The 23,686-nt window shown below is 49.2% G+C and overlaps 1 protein-coding gene across 1 annotated transcript in view; it reads right to left on the reverse strand.

Annotated features, from left to right (window-relative positions):
* The window catches only part of LOC119957047 (complement C3-like), a 232,881-nt gene that overhangs the window by 171,275 nt on the left and 37,920 nt on the right, over window positions 1-23,686 (reverse strand). The window contains exons 5-12 of the mRNA XM_038784653.1: window positions 17,936-18,030; window positions 12,430-12,512; window positions 7,313-7,400; window positions 7,134-7,236; window positions 6,607-6,727; window positions 4,393-4,508; window positions 3,455-3,601; window positions 1,731-1,943 (exon numbers count right to left, since the gene is read on the reverse strand). Coding sequence (XP_038640581.1) covers window positions 1,731-1,943; window positions 3,455-3,601; window positions 4,393-4,508; window positions 6,607-6,727; window positions 7,134-7,236; window positions 7,313-7,400; window positions 12,430-12,512; window positions 17,936-18,030 — 966 coding nt within the window. The remainder of the gene's footprint in view (window positions 1-1,730; window positions 1,944-3,454; window positions 3,602-4,392; window positions 4,509-6,606; window positions 6,728-7,133; window positions 7,237-7,312; window positions 7,401-12,429; window positions 12,513-17,935; window positions 18,031-23,686) is intronic.

The raw sequence follows: 23,686 nt of genomic DNA on the forward strand, positions 1-23,686 counted from the left end.
CGCCAGGGCACAGGGGACCATTTATGAACACGGAGCGAAGGCTACCTGCCTGCTGGCTCACAACCTGAGAAAGCGGGCAGCCAAGAGGGAGATAACGCAGGCAAAGAATAGCAGAAGCGAACTGGTAACCGACCCAAAAAAGGTCAACAAAGCATTTGAGCCCTTCTACAGGGTACTGTACACCTTCGAGCCCTCGGGGATGAAACAGTTCCTCGATGGACTGGACATACCAGTCGTTGGGGGACAACAGATAGGGACAGCTGGAAGCACCAATAAAGCTGGGAGAGGTCATGGAACATCAACTCCATGCAGACGGGGAAGGCACCAGGACCCGACGGGTTCCCAGTGGACTTCGAAAAAGAAGTCCCACTGGCTCTTGCCCCGTACCTGTGGGAGATATTCACAGCCTCATTAGTGAGGGGCACCCTCCAAAGCTAACATAGAACATAGAACTGTTCAGCACCTTTAAGAGATGTAGACAGGACGGGGGTGGGGGGAGCAGACGCTAGCAGTTAGGACTTCTACACAGGGGACAGACGCAACCTTAGAAGAGCTAGCGGAGGGACTCAAACTACTGAATGGACAGGACCTCCGACGTTTAGAAATCAAAACCTTTCTCCGCAAAGAAACAACGAGGTACCCTAGGGCCCTGAGATACACAATTGTTGTACGAGCTAATGGACACTGACAGTCTGGAAAAAGGGAACTGCAGGGACATATGCAGACAATATTTAGAAAGGACATTGGCTGGAACAAGGGAGAAATGAGAGGTAGAAATAGGAACGGAAGTAGAGTGGGGACTCTGAGGCGAAGTACAGGGACAACCCCACCTCCTCCCATGAAAGCCTCATGCAGCTTAAAATGGTGCACAGACCACACATGATAACTACCCAAATGAGCAGGTTCTTCCCAAAAGTGGAGGACAAATATGATTGGTGCCAGGGAGGCTCAACCAACCATACCCATATGTTATGGGCCTGCCCCAGCCTTATTGGGTTTTGGACAAACCTTCTATGAGACAATGTCCAAGGTTGTGGAGGTGAGGGCGGAGCCATGCCTGAGTAGCAGTCTTTGGGGTATCGGACCAACAGATGGGGAAGAGGGTCGAGCCCTTGCATTTGCTTCACTAATCGCCCACCAGAGAATCCTGCTCGGCTGGAGATCAGCAGCACCACCCAAAGCTGCAGGCTGGCTGGCAGAACTAGTGCAATTTCTTCATCTGGAGAAGATCAAATACACCATCTGAGGGTCGGGTGATGAGCTTCCACAAAGTGTGGGGGGCCATTCATCAGCCTATTCCAAGACCTGTTTGAAGCCAACAACAGATAGAATGGGGGGTGGAAGGGGGGTGGAAGGACGCATGGGAACCACCAGGATCACAGAAAGCAGACAGGAATTGGGGGGCGGAGGGCAACAGGGGAAGACACCCAAGGGGAACCCAGGGAGAGACTGGCATGGGGACCAGAGGGACCCTCACAAAGCCATAAGAGTAAAAGAAACGCCAGAACAAACCATCTACGATGAAGGGAAGGGCCTTGGATAGGACTTCGAAACAGCAGAAAAGGGGAGAAGGGGGCGGCCAAAAGGAACAATGTGTAAATTGTAAATTATAACCATTTCATCTATTTCTTGTACAGCATAAAACTGCAAACTTTGATAAAAAATATTTATAAAATATAAATAAATAAATGACAACGCATTAAGACAAAATTGGCTTTCAGAGAACATACCAGGGAGGTAAAATACTTTATCTGGCTCTGGATTGCTGCATTGTCATTTCGCAGATTGAGATTAACTACCAAACTTTCTCCAGGACTTAGTTCTGTTTGTTGAATGCCAATGTGCAAGTAGTTGTTTGAACCATCCTGTGTTTTGTACGGTTGAGCCACCATACTTTCAGAGGCCTGCTGAGATTTTGAAATGCCGGCAACATTTGTTTCAACCTACAAATGGAAAATGTAAAACACAACAAGAAACTTAAACTGACACCATTGAGTAAATGCGAACCTTGAATTATATTAATAAAGTATCACTGCTTTACAAGTCAGTTAGTCACACTGAAAAAGTAGCGAACATTTATGAAAGTGAGGTTCATTTTTGATATTAAGTATAAATTCAGCAGGAAGTAGGTTGGTACATCTTCTTGGATTTCTGTGTTCCTCCAATTCTGGCCTCCTCATATCCATAAATTGAATCACTCCCCTATTGTTGGCCAAGTCTTCACTGCCAAGGCCTAAATGTTCTGTAATTCCCTCCCTCTTTAAAAGGAACAAAATAAATTCCATGCATAAGAAAAGAATAAAGGCACATGTGCATTTGTGAATCCATATTATATTAGCTTATTGTGGTGAATGTATTCACCCAAGTATGAACTGCCTGTATAGTGCTGTGACCTATGACCTGGAAATGATAATACGGTCTACTTCCAGGTACTGTACTGGAACCCCAGTGTGCTCAGCCTCTGGCTCCGCCCTCCCCGGGGCGATAAATAGCTGACCACCTGTGGGTGACACTCATTTGTACAACAGACACTGGCAAGCGAGTTCCTGGATAATAAAGCCTTATATTCACTCGTTCTGACAGTCTTGCAATGAATTGACGGTATAACATTTATTAAATTGTTCATGGTGCAAAATGTAATAAAGCTTTAAATAGTCTCCTTTGAACAGAGAAGATTAAGAGGAAATTTAATAGATGTGTTCAAAATATGTAGGGTTTTCGAAGTTGGTGAGTTTCTGGAGATTCTTTTTTAGCACCATGTCAATCCTAAATATTGAGCGGCAGCCCTGTCCTTTGGTGGCTATCTTTAGTGTTTCGGGGCTGATGTACGTCACCTCATTGGTGGCACGGATGCAGATCCTGTTGTGCTGGAAGTTAGCAACGCCACAGTGTGTTTCACCGTGGCGAGGGGATTTAATGTCGTTTTTGCACTTTGGGAAGGTCAAATACACTGTGAGGGGGTCGATTGAAGGGTTCTACAGGAGATGGCAGCTGTTTATATTGTATTTAAGAGAGACGATCACTGTTAGCTGTTTTAGAGCGGGGTAAAGGGGGGGTGGTGGTGGATGAAAGGTATAAACGGAGGAGTAAGAAGGAGGGGTTTGTCATTTTGTATAAACTGCGAAAACTTAATAATCTTTTTTATTATATTTCTCGAGGCTTGGTGAGCCGGGTAGATAGATCCTGGAACAGGCCTCGCCCGACATGTACTGGCTGCATCGCAACCATGTTCACCCGAACAGGGCTGCACGTGGCCGGTTGATTGCGGCCAGTAATGACACTCTAAAGGAGTTTCAGATATAAATGTGAAGATAAATAATGTGTAGGGATAGGGGGAAAAGCAGGATGTGTGGGATAATTGGATAGTTCTTTCAAAGAGCTGGTCAAGCCACGATGGGCCGGAAGGGCTCTTCTGTTTTGTATTATTCTATGAATCTATATTAAATGTGCTCACTTTTACTGGTAGATTTTGTTGTTCTCCACCTGTATTGATTATCAGCCTAGCAGTACCGTCAGCTCCAGTTCTCGAATGGCTGTCTTCATTATTAGCTATGACAGGGATTTCATTGGCTGGTGAACCATCAGGATTCGTTACATAAACCTCAGATAAGAAGGAACACAAAAAACAATCTTTATCCGATTCCTCACATAGCAAAGATACATCCGCTCCCCATGTGGCGTGGGAGAATCGTGGGAGGGCCTCCCGACATTTTTTACGCCCCCCTGGCGCCCCCAGCGATTCTCCCTCCCCCCCTCCCCCAGCTCGGAAAAATCGCCGCTCGCCGCTTTTCACGGCGATCGGCGATTCTCCGAGCCCGATGGGCCGAGCGGCCGGCCCTTCACGCCCGTTTCACCACGGCAGCAACCACACCTGGTCGCTGCATTCGTGAAACGGGCGCCAGATGCCCGTTTGGGGCATCTAGGGGCCCGATTTGGACGGGAGCACCGCGGCTGTGCTCGGGAGGGGACAGGCCCGCGATCGGTGCCCAGCGATCGTCGGGCCAGCGTTCAAAACGGACGCACTCTTTCCCCTCCGCCGCCCGGCAAGTTCAAGCCGCCACGTCTTGCCGGGCGGCTGAGGAGAAAGACGGCCACCGCGAATGCGCGGGCTCGTGCCGTCTGCGCGATGAAGTCATCCGCGCATGCGCGGGTTAGAACCGGCAACCCTCGCATGCGCGGATGACTTCACATTATCGGCATGACAAGGTCGCTGCCGAGAAAGACGGAGGCCCCGCTCCTAGCCCCCCAGGTGGGGGTGAATTAGGTGCGGGGAGCGGGCTCCGAGGCCGTCGTGAACCTCGGCCGAGTTCACGACGGCCTTCATGAATTCGGCCCCCTGCGGAGAATTCCGCCCATAGTTACAGAAAAGACAAAGTAAAGAGATATCTGTACCGTTAGACTAAATGGCATTCCAGGTTTGTAATACTTGGAAGTCTTCGTGAATAATATGGTGTACGGCGAGGTAACAATTTTTATTCCTGATTTTTCTGCTTCTACCATGTCACTACCTGCATCATAAAGCAATAAAATAGAAATAAGAAAATTCTATCCTGCATTTTACCCAATTTCAGAAATGAAATATTTCTGCTGCAGGCTTAATAAAACATGACACAATTTAAGAGCAGCCATTGTTGTTTGTCAGAAATTACTGAAAGAACCTATGTTGAACTATTTATTTTCTTTTATTTCTCTATAAATTTAGAGTACCCAATTATTTATTTATTTTTTCGATTAAGGGGCAATTTAGCGTGGCCAATCCACCAACCCTGCACATCTTTGGGTTATGGGGGCGAAACCCATGCAGACACGGGGAGAATGTGCAAACTCCACACGGACAGTGACCCGGGGCCGGGATCGAACCTGGGACCTCAGCACCGTGAGGCAGCAGTGCTAACTATTGAGCCACTGCACCGTACCTTATATTGAACTATTTAAAAGATTTGTTAGTGTACACAGATCGGTTTCTTAATAAGTTCAACATTTTTTCCTTTTAATAAAATGTTTATATTTTTACTGGGGTCAGTAGCACAGTGGTAATTGACAAGTAATCCATGAGTAAACGTTCTCGGGACACAATAGTTCAAATTCACCATGACAACTGGGAAGATTGAAAATTAATTAATTAATAAATCTGGAATAAAATGTTAGTCTCATTCATAATGATCATGAAACCATCAGGTTGTTATAAAAAACACAGATTGTTATTAAAAACAATCTGATCCACTAATCTTGTTCAGAGCAAGAAATCTGCCATCCTTAACCGGTCTGGCTGACAGATGACACGAGATCCTCAGCAATGTGGTTGACTTCTTAAATGCCTTTGAAACTAACAAGCAACTGAGTTGTAGCAGGGCAGCACGGTGGCGCAGTGGGTTAGCCCTGCTGCCTCATAGCGCCGAGGTCCCCGGTTCGATCCCGGCCCTGGCTCACTCTCTGTGTGGAGTTTGCACATTCTTCCCGTGCTTGCGTGGGTTCCGCCCCCACAACCCAAAAATGTGCAGGCTAGGTGGACTGGCCACGCTAAATTGCCCCTTAATTGGAAAAAATGAATTGGATACTCGAAATTTATTTAAAAAAAAAAAAAAAACTGAGTTGTAGCAAAAGTACTGCAGAACAGTCAAATATTGTGAGTACATAAACATCACATGGACTGATGTAGTTCAAGGCAGCTCACCACCACCTGCTCGAGGGCAATTCGGGATAGACAATAAATACTGGTCCCACCAGCATTGCTGACATCACAAGAACGAATGAATAAAACCTTTTTAAACATGCCTACTAGTGCTTAAATGCCTCAGAAATAAGCTCACTCTGAAATGCAATACGATCAGTAGAATCTCACAATTTGGACCTCAGGAAGTGATGCGTTTTGCCACAGCCTGATTCACGTGAACTTAATTTTCAACAAAGGTTGGTAAAAAAAACACACCTGTGAGTGCTTATGAGTACAACTCACTAGAGTTTAAATTTCCCCAATCTTTTGCACTTTTTCACCAATTACAAGATTGTACTGAATTAAATGGTGTCAAAAAGTGGAAAAGCTACCCTTTACAAAAGAGGATTGTCCTATGAGCAGAAATTGAGTATATCGCGTTTCCTTTCCCTCCTGCTTAAAGAAATGAAAGGTGATCTCTCATTGAAACATATAAAATTCTTTAGGGTCTCAGTAGGGTATACAAGGAAGACATTTTTCCCTGGCTGGAGAATCAAGAAGAGGGGTCACTTGCCTGAGAAGAGGATACATTTCTTCATTCAAAAAATGGTGGATGTTAAGATTTCTCAACTGCAATGTGCACTTTTAGCCATTCGGTATATTCAAAAATACATCAATAGATATTTTGTTACTGGGATAATGGAGGAATATAGGAATGGGACAGGATGGAGTCGATGTCAGTCATGGTGCTATTGAATGGAGGAGCTGACTCCAAGCGCCGATTGGCCTACTCCAGTTCCTATCCGTTATGTTCTCATTATAACAGACAAGCAGATTGAATATACATGTAAACATTAAAAACCAATGGGATAAGTCAATCATTTTGACAACCCTTCAATGTATGTACAAGAGATTGTTATTTAACCAGAATAAGATGCACGATATTTACACACCTGTATGTGTTATAACGCTAGCAGTAATATAGATGGAACACCCCACAAGTTCCTGAATGTTTGGAAAGCTGTTTTTCATAGCTTGACTTGTCAGGGACGCAACTCCTTCCCCATCTGTAATCTGAAATTAAATAGTTTAGAGCACAAAACAGTCCTCCAACAAGTGCAAGACCCTAATTGGAATAAATTATTCAATGTGTTCCATTGTTCTGCTGTGCACTCTTCATCTGTATGGAGAAGTCCAATCGGCACTGGACACTGAATATTTAACGCACACTGTGATTGACGTTCTAATCCCCGATTATATACTATTCTTCGTTCAAAAAATTAAATACCTTTGTCACACAAAATAAAGAGCTACTTACAATCAAAAAGAACTACCATTCACCACTGAACTGTTTCCCCACAAAGATAGCAATTACTTTCACACTTAGCTAATTTTTCAATACCACCAAGATACTCCACTCAGCAAACTATATGAACATGTTAGTAATCCAAAATTCAGCAATATTTTTCTCTTTACTTACAGCTACTGATTGAAGTGATGATGGAATGCTTATCTTTGCATCATCCTTCATTATTCCAAACAAAACAAATGCACGACCGTGAACAGGTTTTCCATATGTGAATCTAAAAATAAGATTAAACAGTTAAAATGTCATCGAAACAAACTCTCCAGATTTCTCTGATAGATGAATACACCAACCTTGCAGTGATCGAAACATCCAATTTGGCATCAGCAACGTAGAAAAATTGCTTTTCCAACTCCAGGGTAACTTCAAAACTCGGCAGCACTAACAAAAACAAACTTAGTTAAAACAACATTTAAAACCACATCACATCAGATCAGTCAAAGTCTCATTCAATGGCAGAGCAGATTCAATGAGCCAATTGGCCTACTTCTTGATGAACCATCAATTGAACGCGAGACGAGTTGCTGGACAAAAGTATGGCTTTAATCAGCTAGATGTTAGCCCTGCGGTCGATTACAGTATAAGGACGACCGCCGGGAGTACTGGGTATTTATACCCGCCTGGCGGGGTTAACTCAACCTCTCGACCAATCGGAGAGCTGTCACATGACTGGTCTCAACCAACCGGTCGAGAGGCACATGACCGACCAGGGCCAATGGTAAGCCGGTGTTCTGCACCAATGGTAGGCAGCTATGCTAATCATACCACCACACTTCTGTTCCTCTGTCTTGTGGTCTTACTGTCTCTCATGCTATTACATGTTTGAACAGGGGCAGCACGGTGGCACAGTGGTTAGCATTGCTGCCTACGGCGCTGAGGACCCGGGTTCGAATCCCGGCTCTGGGTCACTGTCCATGAGGAGTTTGCACATTCTCCCCGTGTCTGCGTGGGTTTCACCCCCACAACCCAAAGATGTCCAGGATACGCTAAATTGCCCCTTAATTGAAAAAAATAATTGGGTACTCTTTAGTTTTTTTTAAATGTTTGAACAGAGCAGTTAATTTACAAACACCAAGGTGTCACAGCAAGGAACTGAATGGCCAGACTATAGGCTGGATTCTCCGATAATGTTGACCCCGTCGTGAAAACGGTGGAGTTTCACGACAGCGTCACCAGGCATCCAATTCAACGGCCCACAAAGGGCTCGCACGGGCGCAACGTGAAGCGCACGAGAGAGCAGCCATTAATATGTGGGTGGCATAATTGACGCAATGCCACGGCTGCTGATTAACATTCTCCCCCCCCCCCCTCCCCCACACCCAGCGTCGCAGGCAAGAGGGCTGCCAGACCAGCAGCCCCGTGATTGAAGGACGGCGAGCTGGCACTCTTCTGAACTCCATGGAGGAGAGGAGGCCGGTGTGTACCCCGGGCCGGGACACAGGGCAGCAGGCGCACATGTGTGCCCACCCCACCCCTCACACCACCAGCTCACCACCTCACTCCCGTTCGTCTGTCTAACCATACATGCTGTCTTGCCGGACCAGCTGACGATGGTCCCAGCCCAGCCGGCGCCCCCCCCACCCCCAGCCTGTACCAGGGCCGGTGCCCCCCCCCCACCCCCCCACCCAGGGACCCAAGCACTGGCGGGGAGGGCAGCCATAACAACAGCCATCTGACCAAGTCGAGCCAGGTAACCATAACCCGGGACCAGAAACACAGGGGACAGACACACAGGAAACCAACATGCAGGGGACAGACACACAGCACACCATGACAGAGGAGACCCCAGACTTCAGGTCCGATGAGGACATAGACTTTGCATCACTGCGGTCTCCTACACCCTCCACCATCTCAGAGACTATCACCTCGGCTGGGCTCTTCAGTGAGGAGGCTTCTGGGACACTCACTGGTGTGTGCAGCAGGTGGAAGTAGGAGCAGCCGAGAAGCTGGATGGTCGGAGGGGAGCCCAGCCCCAGCAACCAGCTGCCGCCTGGACGGGTCCCGGGTTCCTGGAATAGCCACTCCCATCCAGAGATCAGGTGCAGTCAGGGACCAGAGAAAGGCATGTACTGTCTGGGGACCCACCTCGGCATAGTGATAGAACCCGCAGGCCAGAAAGTTAGACATCAGTTACTTTGCCACGGGTGCAGGGCACATTTTAGATATAGGGGCTAGGGCACAGACTGTATATACCTCTGCACATTAAACACGTTATCACCCACGAAAGCTGCCTCTGTGCTCTGTCCGATGGTTGCGGGGGTGGGGCGGTGAAGTGATGGTCATTGTGGGTGAGGGGTGGTGGACGGGGAGGCTCAGTGGGTGCGCCGAGCAGCCCCCCACTCCCCTGGAACGTCCCCAACACCGAGCGTTACAACAGGGCCATGTGATGGACTGGCGAGCTCGCATGCAGGGATCACCAAGGTGGGAGGTGCTAATGTGGGCATGACTAAGACATTGTCGAACAACGTGGAACTTGGAGCTCATCACAGAGTGGGCTGTCATCGTCCTCCATGCAATGGACCCTAGCATGGTGTGCAGGACGCAGCAGACCACAACGATGTGGCCGACCCTCCTTGCCTCGTACTGGCGGGCCCCTCCTCCTTCTGCAGAGAGTATATACTGATATTGCTGGCAGAGATCTGAGGTCTAGGGATTCCTGATCTGGCCAGGAGTGAGTGTGCAGAGTGAGATTTGCCACAACAGGCTCGCTAGACGGCACTCTGAGAGAAGGCGGGACAGTCATGCTAAGGTTGGGGAAGCCTGCGGTATTTTAGGGTCCTGGGATGGAAGCTCTAACTGATTGTCAGTCTCTCTCCTCCAATTTCTTCCAGACAGAAAGATGTTTGATGGTGTGCATCCTGCGGAGGCTGCCCCTGCTGTGCTTATTGCAGCTGAGGTGTGCAGTGAGACCAATGCAGGCTCGAGGCTGCACCACCTGTGCAGGGAGCCGCCACACACCTTGAAGACCCGGCCACCAAATAGGCTGAGGAGGAGCCAGAAGGGGAGGCCAGTGACAGGCTAAGGTGTACTGCAGTCATTGGTCCTTCCATAAGCTGACGGACACTATATGCCACAGACGGCTACGTATCAGCAGGAAGACACTGCAACACCTATAAGACATATGAATTAGGCCACTTGGCCCATCGAGTCTGTTCCGCCATTCAGGCATGGCTGATATTTTCTCCCCCATTTTCCTACCTTCTCCCCATAACCCCTGATCCCCTATCAATAGATAGATAGTCAAGAACCTATCTATCTCTATCTTAAAGACACTCAGTGATTTGGCCTCCACAGCCTTCTGTGGGAAGGAGTTCCACAGATTCACCACCCTCTGGCTGAAAATATTCCTCCTCATCTCTGTTTTAAAGGATCGTCCCTTTAATCTGAGATGGTGGCCTCTGGTTCTAGTTTTTCCTACAAGTGGAAACATCCTCTCCACGTCCACTCTATCCAGGCCTCGTAATATCTTGTACATTTCAATAAGGTCTCCTCTCATCCTTCTGAACTCCGAGTACAGAACCAGAGTCCTCAAACGTTCCTCACATGACAAGTTCTTCATTCCAAGGAACATTCTTGTGAACTTCCTCTGGACCCTTTCCAAGGCCAGCACATCCTTCCTTAGATACAGGGCCCAAAACTGCTCACGATACTTCAAATGGGGTCTGACCAGAGCCTTATACAGCCTCAGAAGTACATCACTGGTCTTGTATTCTAGCCCCCTTGACATGAATGCTAACATTGCATTTGTCTTCCTACCTGCCAACTGAACCTTAAGAGAATCGTGAACAAGGACTCCCAAGTCCCTTTGTGCTTCTGCTTTCTGAAGCATTTCCCCATTTAGAAAATAGTCTATGCCTAAATTCCACCTTCCAAAGTGCATAACCTCACATTTTTCCACATTGTATTTCATTTGCCACTTCACTGCCCACTCTCCTAGCTTGTCCAAGTCCTTCTACAGCCCCTTGCTTCCTCAATACTACCTGACCCTCTACATATCTCTGTATCATCTGCAAACTTAGCAACAGTGCCTTCAGTATCTTCTTCCAGATCATTAATGTATATTGTGAAAAGTTGTGTTCCCAGCACAGACCCTTGAGGCCCACCACTAGTCACCGGCTGCCATCCTGAAAAAGACCCCTTTATCCCCACTCTGCCAGTCAGCCAATCCTCTATCCATGCCACGATCTTACCCTTAACATCATGGGCTTTTAACTTATTTAACAGTCTCCTATACGGCACCTTGTCAAAGGCCTTCTGGAAATCTAAATAAATCACATCCACTGGTTCTCCTTTGTCTAACTTCCTTGTTACCTCCTCAAAGAAGTGACAGATTTGTCAGACATGATCTCCCTTTGACAAAGCCGTGTTGACTCAGTCCTATTTTACCATGCACTTCCAAGTACCTTGCGATCTAATCTTTAATAACAGACTCTAAAATCTTACCAATGACCAAAGTCAGGCTAACCGGCCTATAATTTCCCGTCTTCTGCCTCCCACCCTTCTTAAACAGTGGTGTTACATTAGCTACCTTCCAGTCCTCTGGGACCCTTCCTGCCTCCAGCAATTCCTGAAAGATCATCACTAATGCCTCCACAATCCTCAGCTATCTCTTTTAGGACCCTGGGGTGTACTCCATCCGATCCAGGTGAATTACCCACCTTTAGACCTTTCAGTTTCCCCAGAACCTTCTCCTTAGTAATGGCCACTGCAGTCACCTCTGCCCCCTGGTTCTCCTGGAGCTCTGGCATCCCACTGGTGTCTTCCCCCGTGAAGACTGATGTAAAGACCTATGTCATATTACTGTGGATATAGCACTCTGTGGAAGAGAAACACTTGTTCCTGGTGGCCATGGTCACTGCAGCACTAAACATGCCTTTGAGTGAGGGCTCCTGAGAGCCCATGAGCATCCCCACAGGTTTCCTTGTCATTCTCCTTGCATCTAAGTCCCTCATCTTCCACTTGGTTAATAGCAGCTGTGGTAGGATGAGGCTCTTATGTGTGCATTAATTAAGGGCCTCAAGTAGTGGGAGGGCAGGAACAGAGCAGCCAAGGGCCATCCTGTGACAGACTTAATCGGGCTGAAAGTGATGAGGCTGCAGGGTCCACTTTCTCCTTTGGGGGAAAGATGGCTGGTGATGATTTAACCTCAGGCGTGGAGCAAGGTTGAGGAGGCGGGGTCATCATGAATAACCTCAGCCAGTACGAAAATTAAACCCGTGCTGCTGACCTCGTTCTGCGTCACAAACCAGCTGTCCAGCTCATAGGAATAAAAGTAGTTAAACCACATTTTCCAAACTGCAATCACTTAATTTAAAACTAAGACGATAAATGCTTTGCCTTCAATACCTATTTTAATAAATTATTTAGGACAGAGAAATAATAGACTATTACATCATTTAAATCTCCTTACCATATTCCTTGACTTCGAATTCAGTTGTGTAATTTATATGACTGGCATCCTTGAAACTTGCAGCAATCTTCCAGACCCCAATACTGGAAAATCAAGTAATTTTATTTTAAATGCTTTCTTAATAGATTACACATTACACATATGTCAAATCTTCCAATAATCACAATTGTAAATGCGTTTAATCAAAATATATTTCCCATAATTCTCAAGACCAAATGAACTGTCCGTAGTTTTTGTTTCAAGCTTAGGGCCACACTGAACAAAAAAATCCAAAATCAACAAGGTGCTTTCTATTATTGAAAAAAACATAACTGATAAATGGAAACAAAGGAAATGTTTATTCTCGCAATTCTTTTCGACCTTAACTACTGAGAAAAATTCCAAATAATGAACAGATATTGGATCTATATGAGTCAGCAGCACACTACAGTTTGAGATAATTCCTACGATTTAACACAGTTGGTCAGCTGTGAACCCACATGATGAGCGGGATTATCTACGCTATCCACTGCTTATTTCGCCATGCCAGAGGCGGCCCGCCATTGGCCGGCAGCAAGATTTTCTGATCCTACCGTTACCAATGGGGTTCCCAGTGAATACTTGCCTAGCTGCCGGGAAATCAGAGGTGGAGGTGCGCCATTGGCAGACTGGAACATCAAACCAGCATGAACAGCCAGTAGATTCCAGCCACTGTCTCATTCTACTCCCTCTGAGGCTAACTCATCAATCCTCTCCCTACTCTCGCATTGCTCTCTCTACAAATCGTTTTTTTTATCTTCTTGCCCCTCTTGCACTGTACCCTCTTCAATGTGCTCTTTTATCCACTTGCCACTCTCACACTGCTCACTTTCAGACTCACTTTTTTAGCCTCTCACCAATCTTGTAGACTCGCTGCCTCTCAGATTTGCTCCTCTCCCTGTTCCCACATTGCTCCTTCTTAGACTCGCTCTTTCAGTTTTTTGCTGCTCCAGCAATGCTCCCTTGCAGACTTGTTCTTTTATCCTCCTATGCTCCAACTCAAATTCACTTTTTATCCTCCCACCGCTCTTGCACTGCTTCCTTCACTCACTCCTTTATTCTCCGACAGCTCCCCCACTGGTCCTTCTCAGAATCCCTTTTTTTATCCTTCACCACTCTCACATTGCTCCTTCTCAGATTCACTCGTTTGCTACTCTTACACTTCACAGTCTGACTCGGTTTCTTATCCTCTCGCTGTACTTGCACTGCACCCCCTCAAACTCGCTTTTTTATCTTCTCGCACTGCTGCCTGTCAAGACTTGCTCATTTATCTTCTCACAGCTCTCACATTCTCCCTCTCAGACCCGCTCTTCTATCCTCTTGCTGCTCTCTGTGACTTGTTCAATTATCCTCTCACCACTCCCACACTGAATTTGCTCTTTTATCTTCTCACTGCCCTCACACTGCTGTCTCTCAGATTCACTCTTATCTCTTCACCGCTCTCAATGCACCCTTTAAGACTCACTCTCCTATCCACACACTATTCCTTCTGACTCGCTCATTTATCCTCTCTGTTCTTGCACTGCTCTCTCTCTCTCAGATTCGCTCTCCTGTGCCTTCACCACTCTCACTGCTCCTTCTAAGACTCAATCTTCTACCCACTTGTGGGTAACGCTGGCTCGCTCATTTATTCTCTTTCTGCTCTTGCACTACTCACTCTCAGGCTCGCATTTTTGATCCTCTCACTGTTGCCTCTCAGACTCACTCTAGGTTCAGAAACAGTTTCTTCCCCGCTGTTACCAGACTCCTGAATTACCCTCTTATGGGCAGCGCGGTAGCATAGTGGTTAGCACTATGGCTTCACAGCGCCAGGGTCCCAGGTTTGATTTCTAGCTTGAGTCATGGTCTGTGTGGAGTCTGCACGTTCTCCCCGTGTCTGCATGGGTTTCCTCCGGGTGCTCCGTTTTGCTCCCACAAGTCCCGAAAGATGTGCTTTTAGGTAACTTGGACATTCTGAATTCTTCCTCTGTGTACGTGAACAGGCGCCAGAATGTGGCAACTAAGGGCTTTTCACAGTAACTTCACTGCAGTGTTAATGTAAGCCTACTTGTGACAATAAAAATTGTTATTATTATGGACTGAATTGATCTCTCCACACATCTTCTCGACTGAGTAGTACTACACTCAGTTTGCTTCACCTGATGTCTGTGTCCATGTATTTACATTGTGTATTAATCGCATATCCTATGTTTTTTCATGTATAGAACGATCTGTCTGGACTGTACACAGTACCTCGGCACACGTGACAATAAATCAAATCCAAATCTTTTATCCTCTCCTACACTCTCATTATCATCCAGCTCTGAACTCATCTCCTCCACTCATAATTTCAGAAAAATCCAATTTAAATTATATTTTAAGATAGTTTGCGCAATTCTGGACAAATTTTTCCATTACTCTTGCACCCTTTAAGTATGATATATTTCAAATTCATGTTTTGGGGGGGCGGACCCGGGGGGGGGGGGGCGGACCCGAAGAGGGGGGGGGGGCGGCGGAGCGGACCCGAGGGGGGGGGGCGGAGCGGACCCGAGGGGGGGGGGGGGCGGAGCGGACCCGAGGGGGGGGGGGCGGAGCGGACCCGAGGGGGGGGCAGAGCGGACCCGAGGGCGGGGGCGGACCCGAGGGGCGGGGCGGGGCGGACCGAGCGGGGGGCGGACCGGGGGGGGGGGGGGGGCGGACAGACAGGGGGGGGCGCCCTGGGGGAGTGCGGCCACCGCGCATGCGCTGGTTGGCACTGGCCCACTGCGCATGCGCGGGACCCGAGTCTCTGGCGCCCCCTAGCACATGGCGCCCCGGGCGACTGCCCGAGTTGCCGGTGCCTTGAACTTCAGAGGACCACTATGCTTCATGTTATCATTGTGTGATTAACACACTCCCGCTCTCCCTCGCGGGGAGAGTTCAGACGATCAAAATGAACGTACTGCCCAGGTTCCTCTTCCTGTTTAGATCCATTCCGATCTACATCCCCAAGGCCTTTTTCAAAGCGCTGGACAAACTCATCATGGCGTTCGTATGGGGGGGTAAAAATGCTAGGATCCCAAAGAAGGTCTTACAAAAAACAAAAACCAGGGGAGGGCTAGCCCTCCCGAATCTACAATTCTACCACTGGGCAGCAACAGCCGAGCGAGTAAGGGGATGGATCCAGGAGCCAGAGGCTGAGTGGGTGCGTGCGGAGGAGGCCTCCTGCATGGGAACCTCCCTCCGGGCCCTCGCCACGGCAGCACTCCCATCCCCACCCAAAAAACACTCCAGCAGCCCAGTGGTGACAGCCACCCTCCAATCCTGGAACCAACTGCGGCAGCAACTTGGCCTGACCAAAATGTCGAACAGGGCTCCCATCTGCAACAACCATAGGTTCACACCAGCACTGACTGACGCCACCTTCAAAAGGTGGAGGCAGGACGGGGGGACACTGACAGTCAGGGACCTATACACGGACGACAGGATCGCAACACTGGACGAACTGACAGAGAAGTTTCAGCTAGCTGGGGGGAACGAGCTACGGTACCTGCAGCTCAAAAACTTCCTACGAAAGGAGACAAGGACGTACCCACAACCGCCACGACAGACACTACTGGAAGACCTACTGGACGCAAGTATCCTAGAGAAAGGGAACTGTAGTGACATGTATGACCGACTGGTAGATAGGGACGACACCGTACTGGACGCAACAAGAAGGAAATGGGAGGACGACCTGGGGATGGAGATAGGGTGGGGACTCTGGAGCGAAGCACTGCATAGGGTCAACTCCACCTCCACGTGCGCAAGGCTCAGCCTGACGCAACTAAAAGTGGTACATAGAGCCCACTTAACAAGAACCCGTATGAGTAGGTTCTTCCCGGAGGTGGAAGACAGATGTGAACGGTGCCAAAGAGGCCCGGCCAACCACGCCCACATGTTCTGGTCTTGCCCCAGACTCGTGGAGTACTGGACAGCCTTCTTCGAGGTTATGTCCAAAGTGGTGGGAGTGAGGGTGGAGCCATGCCCGATAGTGGCGGTCTTCGGGGTTTCAGAACAGCCAGATCTATTCCTGGGGAGGAGGGCGGACGCCCTTGCCTTTGCCTCCCTGATCGCCCGCCGTAGAATCCTGTTTGGCTGGCGGTCAGCAGCACCGCCCAGAGCTGCGGATTGGCTGTCCGACCTCTCGGAATCTCTCCAAATGGAGAAAATCAAATTTGCCATCCGAGGGTCGGACGACGGCTTCCACAGAACGTGGGAGCCATTCATGCAACTGTTCCGGGACCTATTTGTGGCCAATGTACAAGAGGAAGAATAGTCGGGGGAAGGTAGCGGGAGGGGCTACAGGTTCGGTACGGGGGTTCGATGGCTAGCTAAGGCCCAAAACCAAACTAAATAAACATGTTGGGGGGGGGGGGGGGGGGGCGGGCGCAGTTACTACTACGAAGATGCTTACCTGTAAATATGTATGTTAATTTTTGCGTGTTTGTTTGTTGGTTTTTTTTTTTTTTTTTTTTTTTTTTTTTTTTTTTTTTTTTGTTCTTTTTCTCTCCTAACAATTTGTAATTTGTTCAATATAAAATATGAAAACTGAATAAAAACATTTATAAAAAAAAAATCATTGTGTGATTGCAGGAAAACTAACTGAACTTTCTGCACAACTTCCATGGCAGTAGTCTTGAGTGAAGCTATTCAAAGAGTAAATCAAATAATTTATACTAAACTGTCAATTGATCAAACTGATTTGTACTGCAGCCTGCATAACACACAAAATGAACACAGCAAGAAGTCCGACAACACCAGGTTAAAGTCCAACAGACAGATGAAGGAGCTATGCTTTGAAAGCTAGTGATTCCAAAAAAACCTGTTGGCCATTAACTTGGTGTTGTAAGATGTCTTCCAGTGCCCACCCCAGTCCAACGCCGGCATCTCCACAACACAGAATGAGGAGTGCAACAACTAAATTTAATTTTAAACACTAGAAACATTGAGAAAAAAAACATATTTCATCACATGAATCTCCAGGGAAACTTAACCCAAGTTCCAAACTAAACATACAATGGCTGGGATTTTCAGTCCCTTCTTGCCAGTGGAAATGTCTGGTCCCACCAAAGGTGATCTCCTGTGGCAGGTTCCGCAGCAGCATGACAAGCGAGCTACACAGAAAATTAACTATTGTTGGGACTGGAAATTCCCACCAACGGCCAATGACGAGTCAACTCGGCTGCCAGAAGACAGGCAGAAAATCCTGCCTAATGATTGTAAAATTCCCACCAGTACTCACCCTTGGAATGAACTAGGTATGATAATCAGGATGATTATCATTTGCTCACACCTATAATGCTGTTAAAATTATCTAAGCAGAATTTTCATTCCTAATGTGACAACCGACTGCATCATCCAATGTATTTTGTATGATGCACTGTTGTGAAAAGGCTCTGGATTATGAACTGCCAAATCAATGAGAGAAATGTTTCTCCACAATGCTTTAGCAGCAAGTTCCAATTTGACTGCATTTTCTGGCACTTACTTTACAATCTCGGGTACTTTAAAGGTGCTTCCAGTAATGCCGGTATTATCTTTGGCAAATACTTCATCCCTCTTCACAATAACATCATGTGGATTCTGAAAGAAAGACTTGTTGTAAAAAGAATTCTGTCCTGGCTAAAACAAAAATGATTGAAAATTATGGCAGCAGGTGGAATTCCAAAACATTGCATACATTTGTTTGAACAAAACTGAATTTTCAAAATCATCAATATATTTGTTATTTGAAGACACCGAATATAATTACTGAAATAGATTAATGTTCATAAGCAGTAGCCCATCATATTTTAACTTTTCGGTGCTTCAGAAAACATGGCTCTGTGAAAGGAAAATGGGGCGGGATTCTCCGTTGCCCGACAGTGATATCGTCATTGGCGATCAGGCGGAAAATCCCTGTTTACGACCGAATGCATCATTGAGGAGTACGCCGCACACGATTGGGACAGCCTTAGGACGTGACCTGAAGGCCCTCCCCCAAGGGCCAAGTTCCTGACAGCACGGGGGGGACATGTGCTCTCAGTTTTCGAGAACCAAGTGTGGCGACTGCGGAATGTGTCCAGCGTTGCCACAGTTGCGGTGGGGGTGGGGGGGGGGGGGGGGGGGGGGGGGGTGGGGGGGGGGGGGGGTGGGGGGTTCTTCTTCAGTGAGGGCTGGTGGGGGGTGGCGAGGGGGGCACTTTCTGGGACGTCGGGTCCGCGCGCAGCCACCGCCATATTTACGGCGCAACCACTGCAGGTCGTCGCCATGCGCGGCCACGGACCCGGCAATTCTCCAGGCGTTTATATCGGGAAGGCCATGCATTTTACATGGCACGGTTGCTAACCCCTCACCAGTCCGAGCATAGCTTTTCATCGGAAAACCAGATACTTCCTCCGGACATAGCCTCAAAATCGGAGAATCCAGCCCATGGTGTTTGACTAATTTTTTTAAGAGTTGAAATGAAATGAAATGAAAATCGCTTATTGTCACGAGTAGGCTTCAATGACGTTACTGTGAAAAGCCCCTAGTCGCCACATTCCGGCGCCTGTCCGGCGAGGCTGGTACGGGAATCGAACCGTGCTGCTGGCCTGCCTTGGTCTGCTTTAAAAGCCAGCGATTTAGCCTTGTGAGCTAAACCAGCCCCCTGCCAGTTCTTTGAGGGAGTAACAAGCAACAATGATGGATGGACGCTAAGGTCACTCACTATGGCTATAGAAGCTTGCTTCCTTGAATCACCAGAACAGCAATGTGTTCACTGGCACCAATGTGTTAGCCTGGCACACTGGCAGTGCCCACTAGGCACATTGGCAGTGACAGGCTGGCACTACCAGTGTGACAGGCTGGCAGCGCAAGGGTTTTCAGATGGCACCAGCAGTGCCAGGGTACCTCCCTGCTCAGAGGGCATGCGCCAGGGGGCCTCCAATCCCCTGGGAGACACCCAAGTGTGCCATTCTGTCTCACTTTTTCGGGCCCTGGGGAGTCTCTCACCGGTTAAGCATACATTTGGTGGGAGAAATTTTATGGCCACATTGCGCTTAAGCAGGGGCGCGGCATGGCTGTTAAATAGTAGGATTGGCCAAAAATATATTTTTTTTATTTAATGCACCCAATTAATTTTGTTTCCAATTAAGTGGCAATTTAGTGTGGCCAATCCACCTAGCCTGCACATCTTTGGGTTGTGGGGCTCAGACACACGCAGACACAGGGAGAATATGCAAACTCCACACGGACAGTGACCCAGGGCCGCGGTGTTACCCGGGTCCTCGGCGCCGTGAGGCAGCAGTGCTAACTACTGCACCCACCATGCCACCCCTGGAGAGATCAAAAACAAGAACCACGCTGGTCACCGATCTGTTTGAAATCTAATTGGCCCGCTCCCTTGGCAAAATCCGGACCTCGCCTTCATAGAACATAGAACAGTACAGCACAGAACAGGCCCTTCGGCCCTCAATGTTGTGCCGAGCCATGATCACCCTACTCAAACCCACGTATCCACCCTATACCCATAACCCCCCCCCTTAACCTTACTTTTATTAGGACACTACGGGCAATTTAGCATGGCCAATCCACCTAACCCGCAAATCTTTGGACTGTGGGAGGAAACCGGAGCACCCGGAGGAAACCCACGCACACACGGGGAGGACGTGCAGACTCCACACAGACAGTGACCCAGCCGGGAATCGAACCTGGGACCCTGGAGCTGTGAAGCATTTATGCTAACCACCATGCTACCCTGCTGCCCCCTTCGTATGGTGAGAAACCAATAATCATCACTTAAGCCCAATCGTAGAATCCCAAAGGCGCAGAAGGAAACTATTCAGCCCACCAAGTCTGCGCCCTTTGAATGAACACTCCACCATTTACGAGTGTCCACCTCATCCTTTCCCCATAATCCCATTACCGGACCTGCAGATCCCTGAACAAAAAGAGGCAATTCATCATGGCCAATCCACCTAACCTGCACATCTGTGGGAGGAGCACCTTTAGGAAACCCACGCAGACATGCGGCGAAAGTGCCAACTCCACACAGATAGTCACCCGAGGTTGGAATTGAACCAGCGGCCCTGGCGCTGTGACGCAGCAGTACTAACAACTCTGCGACTGTGCCGCCGTTATCCATATTAATGGGAGTGGCGCACTATCTAACAGCTCCCCATGATCAAACAGCTTCCCCTGCAAGTGATCACAAGGGCGCCGATGAGTACTCCTTTTTAAAAATGATCAATGGGGGAGCCCTGGACAGGCCCGGGGTGAAAGACATCGTTGGTTGTCAGTTTCTCAGCTTCTCCCAATTCCTTCCAGATATTGAACGGTATGAACAATATTTTTGACCCTGCGGAACTTGCCCTCATGGTGATGCTGGCAGACCAGATGGCCAGATGCCAGAGAAGGCGACGGGAGCAGTGTCAACGGAGACTTGAGGCGGTGGGCCTAATGCTGTGCCCCACCCCACACCCGGAGGACTTGGCTGGCCGTCAGTCCAGGATGGGACCCAAAGTAGGAGGCTGTCGAGGCCCAAGGTGTACAAGCGTCACTGGTCCTTCGACAGGTGGCGGAAAGCGTGTGTCGCAGGAGGCCCTTCCTGAACAAGGGGACAGTGCAGCACCTGTGCCATGTCTTCATGGATTTGGCAGCACGTGGAGAAAGGGGATACCCGCTCCCGGTGCCTGTCAAGGTCACCACAGCCCTGAACATTTCCGCCTCAGGATCATTCCAGGGCTCAGCTGGGAATTTGTGTGCCATCTCACAAGTTACAGCTCCCAAATGCATCTGTAAAGTCACAGATGTCCTATTTGCTCGGGCAGCGAACTATATAAAGTTTGACATGGACCAGGCCCAACAGGATGCCTGGACAACAGGTTTCTCCGCCACCGACGGGATGCCCCAGGCCCTGGGGCTAATAGATGGCACGCATGTCACCTTGCACTCACCGTGCTGTCAACATGAAGGGATTCCACTCCATGCACATCCAACTCATGTGCGACCACCATGGGGGCAGCACGATAGCACAGTGGGCAGCCTCCCAGGATGGGCGGTTGGCTCATGGGAGATAAGGACCTGGCTAATGATTCCAATAGGGGGCCAGTGACTGATGCAGAGACCTGGTATAACGATGCCCATGCGACCACCCGGGTTGTCATTGAGTGGTGCATCGGACTGCTCAAAATTCGGTTCCAATGCCTTGACTACTCTGATAGTGCTGTCCAGTACACCTCCCAGGGTTGCCAGTTTTGTTGGGGTCTGCTTGGTCCTCCATAATCTGGCACAGCAGCAGAGTGACATGCTGGAGGTGAAGGGGGAGGAATATGTGGCCACCTCCGAGGAGGAGGAAGAGGAGGGACCGGCCCAGGAGGGGCTGGAGGAAGAGCCCAGGGAGCTACCACAGAACCAGCCAGAGGATGGAGGACAGGCGACAGTGGCGAGGGTCCAGCAAGTCTGGAGGGCCAGTGAGGAACGCATCCTCACTCGCTACACATTCACACGGCCGCATCCGCCATTTCTTCTCTGCCCAACCCCCTTCCGACACCCCTCACCCCATCCTACTGCATCGCTCCCTTCACCATCCTTCCCTCTCCCAACTCCCACCATTTCCCACCCTCCCAGGGTCTGTGTAACGTCACTCTAGGGTGATGGGATTGTGTCAGCACTGGAGGCGGGTCACTGTCGAGGGCAGGAGGGTGCTTATAACCCACAAAGAGCTGAGTGCCGTGCTCCTCAATCTATGCCATAGTCAGCCCGCTGCCTGTATGCTGAGTGCTCATTTACATCCATCACCTGCATGTGGTGTGCTGGAGGTGGGGGTGGCGGGAAGCAGCAGGAGTCTAGGACCCCCATGTTCAGAGAGATAGGACATGGGATTGGTGCACGGCCCACATAGCAGAAGTGCCAGAGGCATTGTACTGGTCGAGGTGCAGATATTTTAATGGGTTTCACAGTGTCCACCACTGCCTCACACTGCTGCCCCCTTCGCCACTCCTCCCACACCTCTCCCTCCCCAACGCACAATCCGCCCCCTTACCCCCTACCTACGCCCTTCTCCCCCTCACCCCCCAGTGCCCTCGCAGTGATCCTCAACGTGCTTAGCCTTCCGTGCTCCTACACTGTGTCAATGTGAATCCCCAGGATGCATATCAGAGATGGAGGGAGCCAGCTGCTTACCACGTCCCGTTGCCTTCGATGCCCTTGACGGATGTCCTCTGGGGGCTCTGGGGCCGGAGGGCCCTGGCGCACTTCCATGGCTGCACATGCCTCGCCGTGCCGCACTGTACCGGGAGCTGACTGCGAAACGCCGCGTTGTCAGAGGGGTGGAACTCGAGGGAGCTGGTGGCCGCCATCACCAATCCATGGGATGAGATCAGGTTGGCATTCAGAGCCACCTCCTCCTGATCAATGCCCACAGGGCCCTGGGGTTCACCTCGAGAAGGAGGGGCAGCTTCTTCGAGCCCTGGCTGCCCCTGTGCCATCTGGCTCTGCCAGCCCAAATGACTGCCCAATATCTGCAGTTTGGTGTCGACACCTTCGGTGATGTTCCTCAGTGACCGGGAATGCTCCGTAGCACCTCATCAAGGTCCGCCTGGTACTAGATCACATTCCCTCAGCGAGTCAGGCATTTTACCGAGGCCCTCCGATATGGATGTCACAGACTTAGCCACACCTTGAACACCTCCACTCATGCTGCTGACATCATGCACCAGGCTCAATGCTGCGATCGCCCCCTGAGCAGTGTTTGTCTTGATGCCATGCATTGGCGGCATCATTTCCTGTGGCACTAGCCTCTGGGACTCCTCTAATCGGCCATGGACCTGCTGGAGGGTCACTGATATTTCCCTCTGAATATCATAGTTGCACCCTCATGTCTGCAACAGCTCCGAGTAAACCTGCTCCAGAGGCTCAGCATCTGACTGCGACCCAGGTGGGTCCTGGGATCCAGCAGATCTCCAACCAATGTCTCGCCTAGGCATTTCTGCCTCAACCTAATGTGCATGCAACTGTGTGGTGCCCACCAGAATATTTGATCACATCACAGTGAGATAGCACAGTGGTTAGCACTGTTGTTTCTCAGTGCCATGGTCCCAGGTTCAATTCCCAGCTTGGGGTGCCGGAGTGTGGCAATTAGGGGATTTTCACAGTAACATAATTGCAGTATTAATTTAAACCTAGGAGCAGCAGGGTAGCATGGTGGTTAGCATAAATGCTTCACAGCTCCAGGGTCCCAGGTTCGATTCCCGGCTGGGTCACTGTCTGTGTGGAGTCT

This window comes from Scyliorhinus canicula, chromosome 25 (genome assembly GCF_902713615.1).
Source record: "Scyliorhinus canicula chromosome 25, sScyCan1.1, whole genome shotgun sequence".
In the NCBI taxonomy this organism is placed as follows: Eukaryota; Metazoa; Chordata; class Chondrichthyes; order Carcharhiniformes; family Scyliorhinidae; genus Scyliorhinus; species Scyliorhinus canicula.